Below are 18,311 nucleotides of genomic sequence, written 5' to 3'. Positions count from 1 at the left end.
TCCCTGGAATCTGGAGTTGTTTTGTTTCCATGCATTTGCAGTACCCCCAGGTGAACTTCATGAAAAACCGGGGTACTTCTGACCCATTGCATTGAAGTTATAATTCCCAACAGCATTAACTTCCTCAATTGAGGCTTGACACTCATGAGTAGGGTGTCCTCTTCCACATATATCACAAACTGTGTGGGGCTCACTATGTATTGAATCTAAGGTCAGCTTCCTTATTTCCTTGGCCATGTCATTAAGCTGTACCTGCACAGATGTGTTAGCATCAAATTGGTGAACATCACTTGATCTTCTTCTTTCAGCAATCTCAGAGGGCCACTGATTTACATCTTCAGATAACTCATATAGAATTGTGACTATCTCCTCTGGAGTTTTCTTCATCAACGGGACTCCAGCTGCATTGCTCAATGTTCTATGGGAGGCTGGTGTCAAACCATCCCAAAGATCCTGGAGTTGCATCCAGAGTTCAATTCCGCTATGTCGACACTTTCGCACGATCTCCTTAAACCTCTCCCATTCTTCAAACACAGTTTCAGTCTCGGTCTAGGAGAAGTTATTGATTTCTCTTCTAAACTTGTCCATCTTAGTTGATGTGAAATATTTTAAAAGAAATTTCCTAGTCATCTCCTCCCATGTTCTAATCGATCCATTAGGCAAGTTTCGAAGCCAGTGCTTTGCATCATCTTTGAGTGTGAAGGGGAATGCCCTTAAGTAAACTGCATCTTGTGATACACCATTGTATTCAAAGGTGTTCATAATCTCCTGGAAGTCCATTAGATGGTTGTTTGGATCTTCGTTTGGCTTTCCTTTGAAGACACAACATTTTTGAAGGGTTTGAAGCAACCCTTGCTTCAACTCGAAATTGTTAGCGGCAACTGGAGGTGGTCTCACAATTGATAAGCCTTGGTTGTAGACCGATCTAGCATAATCGCCAAGTGGTCTCCCGGGGCCGGGACGTATATTTTCGAACTGGTCTGTAGCCAAGGGTAGATTCTGAGCAATTCTCCGAGCCCTCTCTTCTTCATAGACAATTTGTGCATCTCTAAGAGCTGCTTGCTCTGCATCCCGTGCATCTTTTTATCTTTGATGGGCTGCCTCTCTTGAAGCCAAATCAACATTATCATCATCTCCAGCCATAATTTCTTTGGTCGAGGATTACCCAACCTTTTCTATATCCCCGGGGATATTTCTTTTCTTCCTCAACTATCGTAGTTGTTTCTCGATTTCTAGTTTGTATGGTAGAATTCCTTCCCAGAAGATCGAGTCATGCACCACTCTAACCTGTTACCTGCACAGTCAAAGAACACCAAACGTAAAAAGAGAAAAAAAAATAAAAAGAATTTTTTTTTGAATTAGCACTACAAACTATTTCAAACACTATTGATTGCCAATCCTCGGCAACAACACCAAAATTTGACGAGCACAAAACACACACTTAAATATGCTCGCTAATCGAATATAGTATAATATAATATCGTATCCACAGGGAATGGAGTTAAATAATATTTTCATAGTTTATAGCTTGGTTGTTATCCAAGATGATCAATAGTTGAGAATTTTGTGATTAAAAACTACAATTAACTAAGACTCTAACTTATTGACGAATGACAGTCGAAACAAAGTAAGAAAGGAAGATATCAATGGGAGAAAATAGGGATTGATTGGATAGGTGCAAGATAAATGTTTGGGATTTAACTCTAGTTAATTCACTTCTAATGTTCAAGTGAGTCTCTAGAATTCTCTCAATTATTAGTTCAAACATTTAGTATAATCTCCTCTCTCGATTAAGTTTCAACTTCACAAGATGAACCTATTTAAGCTCAGTGAAGATATGCAAGAATTCGTAGTGGATTGGTCTTTAGGAGAACCTCTCTCGATTATCCTCCTAACTAGGGTTAAACAATAATTCAACTAGCCTCTTTCGATTACTAAGAAGAATTAATGAACTCAACCAACAAGATAATGCAACGATATCACAAGCTATGGCTCTCTCGATTACATGAACATATCAATATAGATGCAACAATTAAATCATCCAAAACGATTCAATACATAAAAACTAGAGTTATAATCCACAAATAAATATCAATACACCAAATCCATCAAACCTTAAAGAGAACTACTTCATAGATAAGGAGCAATTCATCACAAGTATGTTTAAAGTAAAGGAAAACATAAAATGATCCAAACTCTTGTCTTGAGTGAGGACTGAATGTTGATCTCCTTGTTCTTTTGCTTCTCCAACTCCTCCTTAGCCTCCTTAGGTATTAGATGTGTCAAAAGTCCAGAAAATACCATTTTTCCATGTATATATACCTATTAGGGTTGGGCCCAAACAAAAACTCCTTTTCCTATGCGAAATAGGAAAATTACGGGATTGAATGTGCGCGACCGCGCACCTAGAGGTATGCTCGCGCATTTGGCCGTGCGCTAAAGGATAGCTCGAATTCATTCCAAAACATCTAAAAAGCTCGGAATCACTCCTACAAGGCATAAAACACATAATTAGTGCAAACCACTAGCGATTAAAACTCAAACACAATTAAAGTACAGTAAATTAGAGTGCGGTAATCAACTAAAACACGAGATTATAGCCTACCATCAAATAAGCGACTAAAATACGAGATTATACCCTACCATCAACACCCCACACATAAACCATTGCTTGTCCTCGAGCAACCAAACTACACTTCACATAGACATGACCTTTTTCAACAACTCTAATAACTCATCATACCAAGAATTTTTAAAACAGATTAAGCACAATACCGTAACATCCTAGCCTCAATATTTGACTCAAAAACAACGCACATTATTTATAACCCGCTCACTTACTCTAACACATAGGTCAAGCATTACCTTTCCTTCATGAATTAAGTGCCCTCACACAACAATAGAGAGTACTTCCATACACAATAAAAATTATGAACAATTAGGAACTCAAGATAGAAAGAATTCACTCACTCTTAGAAGTAACATTGATATGCCACAAAAGACTCACCATAGGTTTTCCCGTAGTGTACTACTCAACTAATCGAGCTCATTCAGTCTAGGATGAAGTAGGACTTTAATTGGTTGTAATGTAGGCTGCGGGCTGGTAGGATATATTTAGATATAAGATTGACTAAACCTCTCTAAGCAGTTTAATACATACACTTAACCGTTCAAAACCCCACAGTTATGCCAAACCATAACTCCACCTTCACATCAATATACATTAACTCGCTACTTCTTTAAGCATAATTACATCAAGAGTCACAACTATCAAGGAATACGTTTCACAACAATACAACTATTTGTTTTCCTTTTTCAATTCAAGTGGCTCTTACTTTTTCAAACTAATGCACCTTTCTCCTTATTTCATTAGTTCAACTCAAAAGCCAAACCATCCATCCCACACTTCAACTTTTACAAAGTTCATAAAAAATTCAAGTGCTCACGAGAGGTATAAGGTTCAAATAGATGGTCAATTCAAACAAATGGGTAAGTCTTGTAATGTGGTTGCTAAAGAAACAAGATTAGATGCTCAAAGGGGTTAACTAAGAAACATAACAATTAGGTGGGTAAAAGAATATATCTGGCTTAACAAAGAAACGCCTAAATCACCTCCCAGACTGAACAAAACTACTATTTCGCTTTGCAAACACACGGGGCAAGTTCTAGACATCAAATGCAATGCACAGAATAACACAAAACCTCACACCCAAATGGCACATAACTCACTCAGGATCAGACTATCAAGACACTCTAGTCAAAGAAGTTAGGAAAAGTTAAGATAATACAATTTAGGGTACTTTTACAAGAGTCAAAAACAGAGCCTAAGCGTCACAACTAAAGCACTCACTCTATTCTCAATGTGTAATAAAGTTAAGGGATATTTCCTTCACTTCCAATCATAGCATAAGGTTTCCTACTCCTAAAATATAAAAACTAACTACACTTGATTCAAACAAAACCCTTAGAAAAGAACCGCGGCACAAAGAAAAACAAAGAAGGAATTATTACACTACCTACAAAACAAAAATCTTTTCGTCCTTTTCCTTTCGACTTAAATCCCTTAAGAAACCCGTCGAATGATATCCATCGTCGGGAAAAATCAAAAGTTTTAAAATTTTAATGTTTGTTTTTCAATTTTTTCTATCTCTAACTACTACACCTAACAAAAAAAAAACTAAAACTACTATACATACTTACAACATATCCCCCACCCCACACTTTGAGTTGTGGCGTGTCCCCATGACACACAATTGAAAAGCAAGAGGTAAAGGAAACTTCCATGAATTTTTTTCTCTTCCTAGAACTTATGAACTCCACTCCTAATTATGAATTCATTCCACATTTTCACTCCTCGGGATTTTTGGTGGAGATCATTAAGACCAATTCTTCTGAGGATACCTACAAGACCCACTCTATTCTTTCTTTCTTGTCCTCATCTTGAGCAGTGAATTGCTCGTTCATGATGATCCTAAACTTGTTTCTGCATTCTTTCACAAGATCAATCCATGCATATTCCTGTAAATCTCCAAAAATAAAATCCACATGATCAAGGTTAGAATAAGAAAACAACGAAGAAAGGTCAAGTGAATATTCCTCTAGTATGTCCAAGACCATTTGTTTCTTATTCTCTTCTGCTGAAGGATGCAAATGTGGAAAGGTAGATGGGGGTGTGAAATATCTTTCTGTTGCTTCACACTCAACCACAACCTTATTTTCAATAATCTCAGTTGAATCAAAGTCCTCTTTAATAGTGGAAAGCTCTCTCTGTGGATGCTCATCCTCTTGAGTAAGCTCGTTCTCACAAGTTATCTCCTCCATATATTCACCATCATAACGCAATGAGATTTTTGAACATATACTTACTAATTGACTCACTCGCGTTGTTAGGTTCTTAATAGCTTCATCATTTTGCGTAAAACTTTCTTCATCACTATTCATTAACCTATGCATAAGCGCTTCTAAACTACCATTCTCCTCTTGAGGTGGTTGTCTCACTTTGCTTTCATTCAAGTTATAATAAGGGTATTCATCCCAACCAGAGTCAAAATTGTGCCCATATGAGCCTCATACCTGTACAAACTAGAAACAGAGTGAGACTGCTCAAAATACGAACCATAGGAAGAATACATACTTGCTTGACAGTCAACCCATAGATGATTTCCACCTCATTTAAAACACATATTAGATTGCTGCTAATGTTCTGCGGCTAACTCTTCAACCATTTTCTTAGGCTAGTTGTACTCTATCTTCACAACATTTAGAGATCAAAATCTATTGTATGTTTTCCAACATGTTAGGTACTACAAAACAAATCTTGAAAAGAAGTTAACTAATACAGAAAATAAAATAGAAAAGGAAAAAGAAAATAAAAGAAAAGAAACTAAAATCTAATTCCTGAATTAGCACCCAAAACTATTTCAAACACTATTGATTGCGAATCCCCGGCAATGACGCCAAAATTTGACGAGCTCGAAACACATACTTAAATTTTTCTCGTTAGTCAAATATAGTATAGTATAATATCGTATCCACAAAGATTGGATTTAAATAATATGCTCGTAGTTTCTAGCTTGATCGCTATTCAAGATGATCAACAATTGAGATTTATATAATTTCTAACTAAAATTAACTAAGAGTTTAAAGCTATTGCCTTGTGACAATCGAAACAAAGATAAGCAAGGAAGTTATCCGTGGGAGAAAATGGGGATTGATAGGATAGGTGCAAGATAATTGTTTGGGATCTAACTCTAGATAATTCACTTCTAATGTTTAACTGAGTCTCTCGAATTCAATCAATTATTTGTTCAACCGTACAGCAAAAACTCCCCTCTCGATTACGTCTTAACCTCACAAAATGAACCAATTTAAGCACGTGAAGATAGGTAAGAATGCGTAGTGGATTGGTCTTTAGGAAAACCTTTTTAGATTATTCTCCTAACTTGGTTTAATCAATAATTCAACTAGTCTCTTTCGATTACTAAGAAGATTTAATGAACTCAACCAACAAGATAATGCAAAGATATCACAAGTTATGCCTCTCACGATTACATGAACAAGTGAATATAGATGCAACAGTTAAATCATCAAAAAATGCTTCAATACATAAAACTAGAGTTATAATCCACAAAAAATCATCAATACAGTAAATCTATCAGACCCTAAAGAGAACTACTCTATAGATATGGAGAAATTCATCACAAATAAAGCTAAAGTAGAGGAAAACATAAATTAAATCCAAACTCGGATCTTGAGTAAGGAAGGAATGATGAAATACTTGTGCTTTTGCACTTCCAACTCCTCCTTAGCCTCCTTAGGTCGAATATGTGTCAAAAGTCCAGATGATAACATTTTTCCTTGTATTAATACCAAGTAGGGTCGGGCCTAGATGAAATTACCTTCTCCTAGCCGAAATAGGAAAATTACTCAGTAAACAATACACAGGCACACCGCATGGGGCGATAGGGCATTAGCGGGGAAATCCTGAGAGCTCAACAATTCAATAGGCATTAAGAATACACAGCTGTGTCGCACTATGCCTCGCACCATGCGTCCCACTAGTGCAAATTTCTCAGAGTACTGCTCAAATCTTGTGTTTTGACGTCTAGACTTGGTCCTCGACCCCCGAGCACGATCCCAGCTTAATCCCTTGGGCTTTCACACAGACTTCAACGCTCCAAATTGTTCGAATTAGCTCCGCAACATCTACATAGCCCGGAATCACTCCTACAAGGCATAAAACACACAATAAGTGCAAAACACTATCAATTAAAGCGCAAAACAAGTAAAGTGCAGTAAATTGGAGTGCAATAAGCAACTAAAATACGATATTATAGCATACCATCAACACCCCACACTTAAACCATTGCTCGTGCTCGAGCAATCAAACTACACTTCACATAGACACGACCTTTTTTAACAACTCTAATAACTCATCATATCAAGAATATTTAAAACAGATTAAGCACAATACCGTAACATCCTAGCCTCAAGATTTGACTTAAAGGCACCGCACATTATTTATAGCCCGCTCACTTACTCTAACACAGAGGTCAAGCATTACCTTTCCTTCATTAATTAAGTGCCCTCACACAATAATAGAGAGTAGTTCCACACAAAATAAAAATTAAGAACCATTAGAACCTCAAGATAGAAAGAATTCACTCACTCTCAGAAGTAGCATTCATATGCCACACAAGACGCACCATAGGCTTTCCCATAGTGTACTACTCAACTAATCGAGCTCATTCAGTTAAGGATCAAGTAGGTCTTTAATTAGTTGTAATGTAGGTTGCGGGATGGGTAGGATATATTTAGATATATGAGTGACTATACCTCCCTAAGCACTTTAATACATACACTTAACCGTTCAAAACCCCACACTTATGTCAAACCATAACTCCACCTTCACATCAATATACATTGACTCGCTACTTCTTTAAGCATAATTACATCAAGAATCACCACTATCAAGGTATACTTTTCAATACAATACAACTATTTTTTTTCTTTTTCAATTCAAGTGGCTCTTACTTTTTCAAACTAATACACCTCTCTCCTTATTTTATTAGTTCCACTCAAAAGCCAAACCAACCACCCCACACTTTAACTTTTACAAAGTTTATAACAAATTCAAGTGCTCACGAGAGGTACAAGGTTCAAATAGATGGTCAATTCAAACAAATGGGTAAGGCTTATAATGTGGTTGCCAAAGAAACAAGATTATAGGCTCAAAGGGGTTAACTAAGATACATAACAATTAGGTGGGTAAAAGAATATATCTGAATTAACAAAGAAACACCTAAATCACTTCCAAGACTGAACAAAACTACTATTTCGCTTTGCAAACACACAGGGCAAGTTCTAGATGTCAAATGCAATGCACAGAATAACACAAAACCTCACACCCATATGACACATAACTCACTCAAAATCAGACTATCAAGACACTCTAGTCAAAGCAGTTAAGCAAAGTTAAGATCATACAATTTAAGGTACCTTTACAAGAGTCTAAAACTGAGCCTAAGCGTCATAACTAAAGCACTCACTCTATTCTCAAGGTATAATAAAGTTAAGAGATATTTCCTTCGCTTCCAATCATAGCACAAGGTTTCCTACTCCTTAAAAATAAAAACTAACTACACCCGATTCAATAAAAACCCTTAGAAAAGAACCGCAACACAAAGAAAAACCAAAGGGAGATTATTACACTACCTACAAAACAAAAATCTTTTCGTCCTTTTCCATTCGACTTATATTCCTCAAGAAACCCGTCGAATGATATCCATCATCGGGAAAAATCTAAAATTTTAAAATTTTAATGTTTTTTTTTCAATTTTTTCTATCTATAACTACTACAACTAACAAAAAGAAAACTAAAACTACTATACATACATACATACAACATATCCCTCACCCCACACTTTAAGTTGTGGCGTGTCCCCATGATACCCAATTGAAAAGCAAAAGGTAAAGGAAACTTCCCTGAATTTTCTTCTCTTCCGATAACTTATGAACTCCACGCCTAATTCTGAATTCATTCCTCATTTTCTCTCCTTGGAATTATTTGTGGAGCTCATTAAGCCTAATTCTTGTGAGGATACCTGCAATACCCGCTTTATTCTTTCTTTCTTGTCCTCATCTTGAGCAGTGAATTGCTCGTTCATGATGATCCTTAACTTGTTTCTGCATTCTTTCACAAGATCAATCCATACATATTCCTGTAAATCACCAAAACTAAAATCCACATGATCAAGTATAGAATAAGAAAACAAAGAAGAAAGGTCAAGTGAATACTCCTCTGGTTTGTCCAAGACCATTTGTTTCTTGTTCTCTTCTACTAAAGGTTGAAAATGTGGAAAGGTGCATGGGGTTTGATTTCTTCTTCCGTTGCTTCACACTCAACCACATCCTTATTTTCAATAATCTTAGTTGAATCAGAGTCCTCTTGAACAGTGAAAAGCTCTCTCTGTGGATGCTAATCCTCATGAGTAAGCTCGTTCTCACAAGGTATCTCCTCCATATATTCACCATCACAACACAATGATATTTCTGAAAGTATACTTACTAATTGACTCACTCGCATTGTTAGGTTCTTAATAGCTTCATCATTTTGCATAAACCTTTCTTCAACACTATTTATGAACCTATGCATAAGCGCTTCTAAACTACCATTCTCCTCTTGAGGTGGTTTTTTCACTTTGATTTCATTCCAGTCATAATAAGGATATTCATCCCAACCAGAGTCAGAATTGTTCCCATATGAACCCTCATACCTGTACAAACTAGAAACATAGTGAGACTGCTCAAAATACGAACCATAGGAAGAATACATACCTGCTTGAGAGTCAATCCATAGATGATTTCCACCGTATTTAAAAAAACATAGCAGACTACTGATAATGTTCAACTTCTAACTCTTCAATCATTTTCTTAGGTTGGTTGTACTCCATCTTCACAACATTTAGAGTTCATAATCTATAGTATCTTTTCCAACTTGTTAGGTACTACAAAGCAAATCTTTAAAAGAAGTTAACTAATACAGATAATAAAATAGAAAAGAAAAAAGAAAAGAAAAGAAAAAAAAAGTAAAACCTAATTCCTGAATTAGCACCAAAAACTATTTTAAACACTATTGATTGCCAATTCCCGGCAACGATGCCAAAATATTATGAGCTCGAAACACACAGTTAAATTCTGCTCGCTAGTCAAATATAGTATAGTATAATATTGTATCCACAAGGATCAAATTTAAAGAGTATTTTTGTAGTTTTTAGCTTGATCGCTATCCAAGATGATCAACAATTGAGATTTATATGTTTTGTAACTAAATTTAACTTAGAGTCTAAAGCTATTGACTAATGACAATAGAAACAAAGATAAGCACGAAAGTTATCAGTCGGAGGAAATATGGGTCGATATGATAGGTGCAAGATAATTATTTGGGATCTAACTCTACATAATTCACTTCTAATGTTAAAGTGAGTCTTTCGAATTCACCCAATTATTAGTTCAACCGTTCAGCAAAAACTCTTCTCTCGATTAAGTCATAACCTCACAAGATGAACCAATTTCAGCACGTGAAGATGTAAGATTACGTATTGGATTGGTCTTTAGGAAAACCTCTTTCGATTATTCTCCTAACTTGGTTTAATCAATAATTCAACTAGCCTCTTTCGATTACAGAGAAGAATTAATGAACTCAACCAACTAGAAAATGCAAAGATATCACAAGTTATGCCTTCTCGATTACATGAACAATTGAATATAGATGCAACCGTTAAATCATCAAAAAATGCTTCAATACATAAAACTAGAGTTATAATACATAAACAATCATCAATACACCAAATCTATAAAACCCTAAAGAGAAATACTCCATAGATATGGAGAAATTCATTACAAATAAAGTTAAAGTAGAGGAAAACATAAATTAAATCCAAACTCGGGTCTTGAGTGAGGAAGGAATGATGAAATTCTTGTGCTTTTGCTCCTCCAACTCCTCCTTAGCTTCCTTAGGTCTAAAGTATGTCAAAAGTCCAAAAAATAATGTTTTCACATGTATTTATACCAAGTAGGGTCGGGCGCAAGACGAAATTACCTTCTCCTAGCCGAAATAGGAAAATTACTCTGTAAAAAATATACAGGCGTGCTGCATGGGGCGACGCGCCATACGGGGAATTAGTGGGGAAATCCAGAGAGCACAACAATTAAACAAGAAGCAAATATACATTGTTGCGTCGCACTATGCCTCGAACCCTGCGTCGCACTAGTGCACATTTCTTAGAGTACAACTCAAATCTTGCGTTTTGACGTCTAGACTTGGTCCTCGACCCCCGAACACGATCCCGACTTAATCCCTTGGGCTTTTACTCAAACTTCAAAGGTCCAAATTGCTCGAATTAGCTCCAACATCTACATAGCTCGGAATCACTCCTAAAATGCATAAAACACACAATAAGTGCAAAACACTATCAATTAAAGTGCAGTAAATTGGAGTGCAATAAGTGACTAAAATATGGGATTATAGCGTACCATCAACACCCCACACTTAAACCATTGCTCGTCATCGAGCAATAAAACTACACTTCACATAGACACGACCTTTTTCAATGACTCTAATAACTCATCATACCAAGAATATCTAAAACAGATTAAGCACAATACCGTAACATCCTAGCCTCAAGATTTGACTCAAAAGCACCACACATTATTTATAACCCGCTCACTTACTTTAACACAGAGGTCAAGCATTACCTTTCCTTCATGAATTAAGTGCCCTCACACAACAATAGAGAGTAGTTCCATACACAATAAAAAATAAGAACCATTATAACCTCAAGATAGAAAGAATTCACTCACTCTTAGAAGTAACTTTCATATGCCTCAAAAGACGCACCATTGGCTTGCCCATAGTGTACTACTCAACTAATCGAGCTCATTCAGTCAAGGATCAAGTAGGACTTTAATTGGTTGTAATGTATGTTGCGGGATGGGTAGGATATATTTAGATATAAGAGTGACTACACCTCCCTAAGCACTTTAATACATAAACTTAACCGTTCAAAACCCCACACTTATGTCAAACTATAACTCCACCTTCACATCAATATACATTAACTCACTACTTCTTTAAGAACAATTACATCAAGAGTCACCACTCTCAAGGAATACTTTTCACAACAATACAACTATTTCTTTTTCTTTTTCAATTCAATTTGCTCTTACTTTTTCAAACTAGTAGACATCAGAACCGCTATTACCAACACCACACACTTAAATTTGTGGTTAGGTCACCCCTGTTCTGAAGAGAGGCGACAAACAGCAACAGTAACAACACGCACAATAATGGTGGTCGCTCCATCGTCCGGTGGTGAAAAGCCACCGGACCAGATCCAAAAATCGCGTAGCAACCATGCGCTCAAACCCCATGAAGGGTCCCTAATTGATTATTCCCTATCTGCTGCAACTGTCAACAATGGCGGAATTGTAAACTTCCCAAAAATACAATTGGAGACAGCTACAAAGCACTGCACTGTCTTTGAACCAAATCAGCTGATTCAAAGCCATGGAGATTACTCAGCACCTCAATTACAATCTATACAAATAGTTTCAAACAACATCAACATACGAAGCAACGACTCTATACAGATGAACAACGATAATAATTAGTTGTTGATCGCGCATAGGGTGACAAATATCCAAAATGTTCAAAACCAATGCCACTATACTCCTATTGATCTGGATACTGATCCCAACCACTCAAACAACAACCACGAGGAACATTTTGATCCAACACGGCAGAATACAGTACACACAGAATCACACATGCCATATGTTCGATGTATTGCCAGGGTCAACTTTGATGTTAATTTTGATGAATATACGAATGAGCATGCTTCACAAAGTCATGTTGAGATTAGTCGTCAAGAGAAGTTGCAAGAAAACACAACAAATGAGAGTGATAAAAGGCAGTCACCTACAGTGCCACATGACGCCCATGGAGTCCCTGGTCTTTCAACTGGCCTAACCACAGTTGAAACTCAATTGGACAAAAAACATTATCCACATATTGTTGAAGGTCGCCCGCAAGTCCAGTATCAAACTGATATCATTGATACTCGACCACTGGCGAAAAACTTGAGTGTTTCACTGACTGCCCATGGAAGTCCCTGTGTTTACCTGTCGAGATAATCTCTATTGATGAGAAAGGAACTCGCAACTACTCCTACTACTCAAGTGTAGCCAATCACTACAACAGCACGTTTGGCATTTTCAGGTAATTTTTCTGCAGCACATGTGCCTAATACAACAACTACTAATTTACCTAGGAATGTGAATGTTCAAACTAATCCACAACTCAATCAAATACCAATGCCAGCAAATTTACCTAAGATCTCCACCATCTTTGACAAAGCACCTGCTTTCCAGAATAAAAATAATACTAAGACTAAGCACCATCACACTAACACTCAGATGTTAACACCAAAAGAAATTACACAACATACCAAACACCATAGTCAAACAATCAATACATATATTGCAAACACACATCCAAACATCTTAACCAGTTTTTATATACCAAAGCACACACACTCCGTACTACCATCTGCAAATGTCCACCAAAGTACCCATTTTTACTCAACAAAATCAGTAACCACACTAAACCAAACAGAAGCCATTGCCCATCCACCTAAACTAACTAACTATCCTGCCCCATCACCCCCTACCATAACTCATTCACTTTCTACAAAATTAAGAGCAAGGCAGGCAGCAGAAATAGCCCCAATAGTGTTCACCCCCCCCAAAATAACTACCAAACAGGGCCAACCGGCTGTCATCTTTACTAGGAAGGACTACATGATCACACTTGCATCAAGATGCCAATATGCAATTGTAGGGAAATTCCTTAACACAATACCTCAAATGGAGGTGATCAGGAGAAGCTTCATAGCTCAAACAGAACTAAGAGGAGGAGTTAAAATAGCCCATTTCTATGCTCGCACAGTTTACATTAATCTAGACAATGAGTACAATCACACAACTGTCTGGACAAAAACCTTCATGTACATCCAAGGTCAAATAATGGACTTACAAGCTTGGACACCCATCTTCAACCCGAATGAGGATAACCCAATTGTCCATGTTTAGATTCTCATTCCTAAACTACCATGGCATTTCTACTACATGGAGGTACTATCTGTATTGTTGTCTCCTATTGGTAAGGTATTGCATCTCGACCTAGCCTCCATGTAGAAAACAAGAGGAAGTGTAGCAAAAGTCAAAATGTAGGTTGACTTGACTCAATTCAGGCCTCACCATGTTTGGCTAGGCTTTGATGAAGATTAGGATGTTAACGGGGATGGACAGTGGCTAGAGGTGGTATATGAGGATCTCCCAACATACTGCTCACACTACAAGCACTTAGGACATGAAGACTACTCATGCCCCATTGGATAAAGAGAAGAAGAAGAAGAAGACAAGAAAAAAATAGCTGTTGAAACCCCACAAAATCAGACCAAACAGATATCAAACAATACTGAAAGAGCAAATAGAATACAATGTCAAAAGGAGCAGATCATACAGGGGCAGCACAAAGAACAAAACTATAACCAAAAGGTAGGGGTACAAGACCAAAATGAAGAACAACAGGGCAAAATCAAACCTACAGCACAACAACCAATAAATGCAAACCACTCAAAGGATCAATGGCAATCTCAGAAGAAGAAGAAGAACTTCAAGGGTATGAACCAAAAAAACAAGCAAGAGAAACACAAACAACCTTATGAACAAATGAATGCAAAACAGATAACCACAAAAGCTCAGAACCATGGTTCACTGACCAAACCACAAACTGATACGGCAAGTGCCCTGGGGAATATAGCAGAACCAAGTGCCGTGACTACAAATATTGATGCTGCAATTGATGGAAGTAATGACACTGTGCATGATATACCTAATGACCAAACAACTCCCAAGGTAGTTGGTTCTCAACAGTCATTGCAACAACTTACTAAACCTACTGATCAAAACAAGATTGACAGTACTCAACATGTTGCTACAAGTGAAAAAAACCTTGAAAGAAATGGAATTGCTGAAATTGTTACTAACAGAAAGAATGAATCAGATGACAATGGCAGGGACCAGATAAACGACAAGTAGCACAAGTATCAAACAGTGCAAACAAACAGAAGTCAAGAGATCCAACATATCAGGACTGCTGACAAATCCAGTGATAATCCAAAAGATCCAGGAATTGGTATAAACAATACTGCTAGAATTGCTGGGGTAACACCAGCTGTGACAAAGGAAAATACTATTGATTGGGTGCAAAGAAGTTTTGGAATGCACAAGGAAATCCTTAATGGTACACTCAACCACTCCTGCCGGGATATTCCCTTACAGACATGTATGGAATCTCCTGTGCCTAACGACAATACAACATGATCTATACAACTAGGGACTAATGAAGCACAACTGAAGAGTTATGGGTCAGGGAAACAAACAATACCCAAAGTTGATGATTATAAGGAAAAGCCAATCCCAGAATAGCTTCACAATACGTTACCCAATAATGCTTTGACAACAACACAACTGGGAAACTACTAGCCACTGCTCAAGGACCTATAGTGGTAACCACACCAACTGACAAAGTCAGTAATGATGCTCGAGAAACCCAAGATGTGGTTGTGAAGGATGCTATCGTTGTATATGAATAGAATGCTACAACTATTGTACCAAAGGAGTCAACTACAATTAATACATTGTCTATGGCTTGTGCATCAGTTATATGATCTCTAATGCAGATACAAGTTATAGTACCATTGAAATCTCCAAATCATGTAATGCATGACATTATTACACAAACCAACAGCTAATGAAAATTTATACTGCCTTGGTTGATAAAGAACAACTAGAAAATGAAGGTGAGAATGAGTCTATTGCTGGGAACTTTAAGGATGTTGCAAAAGAAGGAGATTTGTCACCTAGGTTGTCTACTAAACATGGAAAGAAAGGAAAGAAGCAAAACCAACTAAAGGAACAGCTTCCACCTCCAAGAATAATGCCCAAAAGGGAAGCCTCCACGACTAGATGATGATTAAAACACTCATATGGAATATAAGGTCTGTTAAGGCACAACATGACTTTCAAAGAGTTATCAACATGCAAACGGAACATGGTTTTTTTGTTATAGCACTTATGGAACCTTTTCAAAATCAAAGATTTATTCAAAACTGTAGGAGGAGACTAGGCATGGATGCTGCCATTTCAAATATCAATGGCAAGATATGGCTTTTTCTGGATTCAGTTCTGCAGTGGGACTTGTTAATTGACATGGAACAACAACTTACTATCAGAGTCTATCATCAAGATATTGGTAAATATATCATGATTACTTTCGTATATGCAAAGCGCTCATCACTGGACATATTAGAATTATGGGACAGTTTATACTACCTTGCAAGCGACATGGAACTACCATGGCTAGTTGGAGGGGATTTTAATGTGCTTTTGAATGAAGAAGAGAAAATTGGAGGGCTTCCAGTCTATCCCCCAGAATATGAAGACTTTGCTTTCTGTGTAAATTCATGTGAACTCTTTGACACTGGTTACAAAGGAAGTCCCTTCACATGGTGGAATGGGAGGCCAAATGCAGAATGCATATTTAAAATACTGGACAAAATCGTTGTCAATTCCCCATTCCAATCTATATTCCCAACTACAGAGGCCAAACATCTAACTAGAACAGGCTCGGATAATGCACCACTCTTTATGACCTGTGGTGACAATGCTACCACATTTACTAAACCATTCAAGTTTCTGAATTTCTGGACAAAACATGCCTCTTTTATGGAGGTGGTTCGACAGAATTGGCAGGCTGACTTCACAGGTGACCCCTTCTTGATGTTCAAACAGAAATTAAAAAGAGTTAAGATTGCTCTTTCAAAATGGAGTAGGTTCACCTATGGGGGCATCATCAAGCAACTAGCTTTAAGGGAAGATGTGGTCAGAATAAAGGAAATGCTTTTTGAAGAATAACCAACAGTTAAGAATAGAATTGTACTCCAGAAGGCACAATCTGAATTAAAGAGATATCTGAGAATAGAGGAACAATATTGGAAACAAAAAGCAGGTATGTCATGGTTTGCAGAAGGAGATAGAAACTCTAGATTCTTTCACAACCATGTCAATGGTAAAAGGAAGAAACTCCAACTGAAGAGGATCCAGAACCATGATGGTAATTGGATTGAGTCACAAGAACGGATGGCTGATGCAGCAGTAGAATTCTTCTAGAAATAGCTCACACATGAGCTCCTCAACAATATGCCTTCAATGGTGTCTTGTGATCAAAACATAGAACTTTGTAGAACTCCTACAATGAAGGAGTAAAGGAAACGGTATTTGCACTGAGTGGTGAAAGTGCAAGTGGGCCCGATGGTTTCACAGGCATTTTCTTTCAAGAATGTTGGTATATAATAGGGGAAGACATACATGAGATGCTGAAACTATTTTATGGAGGAAGCTCTTTACCTAAGTCTATAACCCACAGAAACCTTGTCTTGCTACCAAAAAATAACAGATTCAAATATTTAACGACCTTAGGCCTATTAGCTTAAGCAATTTTGTAAATAAAGTTATCTCCAGAGTTGTCCATGATAGGCTGGAAAAAATACTACCTTCTTTGATCTCCTCTAACCAGTCAGGATTTGTCAAGGGGAGAAGTATATTTGAAAACATTCTGCTAACACAGGAGATTGTTAGTGACATAAGATTAAGGGAAAACCTGCCAATGTAGTTATCAAACTTGACATGGCAAAGGCATATGATAGGGTCTCATGGAAGTATTTAATGCATGTTTTGAGGAAAATGGGATTTGCAGAATGCTTCATCAACATGATATGGAATTTAATTTCCAACAACTAGTATTATGTTCTGATTAATGGTCAAGCCTCAGGATTCTTTCACTCAACAAGAGGGGTCAAGCAAGGGGATCCTCTCTCTCCAGCCCTATTCATACTCTCCGCAGAGGTACTGTCTCGGTCTTTAAATAAACTATTTGAAGACACGAGGTATAAGGGATTTAAGATGCCTAAATGGATGGATCCGTTGAATCATTTGGCCTACGCAGACGACACTATAATATTTTCTTCGGCTGATCCATACTATTTAAGGAAAATTGTAGAAGTATTGTCCAAGTATGAGCACACTTCGGGGCAAATGATCAATAAGACAAAGGGTTCCTTTTATATGCATTCTAATGTGTCTTAAACAGTGTCCAGTTCTATAGGTACTATCAATGGATTTTCAAGGGATGAATTTCCATTCACTTATCTTGGTTGTCCAATTTTCTACATAAGAAGAAGGAAGGATTATTACAATGACCTGATAAAAAATGTAAAGGCAAAGTTGCACTCTTGGAAAGGGAAGCTTATATCCTATGGGGAAAAAGCTACATTAATCTCTAGTGTCCTACAGAGCATGCCAACACACATCTTATCTGTCATTGATCCACCTAAAAATGTACTTGAACACATTCATAAAACCTTTGCGAGATTCTTCTGGAGTAACAAGGAAGAAGGTAGAAGTAGACATTGGACAAAATGGCAAAATCTATGCCTACCAAAGGAGGAAGAGGGAGTAGGTTTTAGATCACTACATGATGTATCAAAAGCCTTATTTGCAAAATTGTGGTGGAAGTTTAGGACATCATAGTCCTTATGATCTAACTTTATGTGCAATAAGTATTGTAAAAAGGAACTCCCGACAACTGTCCAATTTAGACAAGGATATCGTGTATGGAGAAAAATATT

The 18,311-nt window shown here is 37.2% G+C and overlaps 1 protein-coding gene across 1 annotated transcript; it reads left to right on the top strand.

The window, feature by feature from the left end:
* Nucleotides 1-15,753: 15,753 nt before the first annotated feature.
* Nucleotides 15,754-16,539, top strand: LOC142163855 (uncharacterized). Its single transcript, XM_075221003.1, has one exon. The coding sequence runs from the start codon at nucleotides 15,754-15,756 to the stop codon at nucleotides 16,537-16,539; it is 786 nt and encodes a 261-aa protein (XP_075077104.1).
* The last annotated feature ends 1,772 nt before the right edge of the window (nucleotides 16,540-18,311 follow it).

This window comes from Nicotiana tabacum, chromosome 9 (genome assembly GCF_000715075.1).
Source record: "Nicotiana tabacum cultivar K326 chromosome 9, ASM71507v2, whole genome shotgun sequence".
NCBI classification, from domain to species: domain Eukaryota; kingdom Viridiplantae; phylum Streptophyta; class Magnoliopsida; order Solanales; family Solanaceae; genus Nicotiana; species Nicotiana tabacum.
The sequence above is the reverse complement of the archived record's forward strand: the minus strand, read 5'-3'. Positions and strand labels throughout refer to the sequence as shown.

Excerpts from the sequence above, each read along its gene's own strand:
- LOC142163855 (XM_075221003.1), top strand. The coding sequence starts at position 15,754 with ATGGATGCTGCCATTTCAAATATCAATGGCAAGATATGGCTTTTTCTG.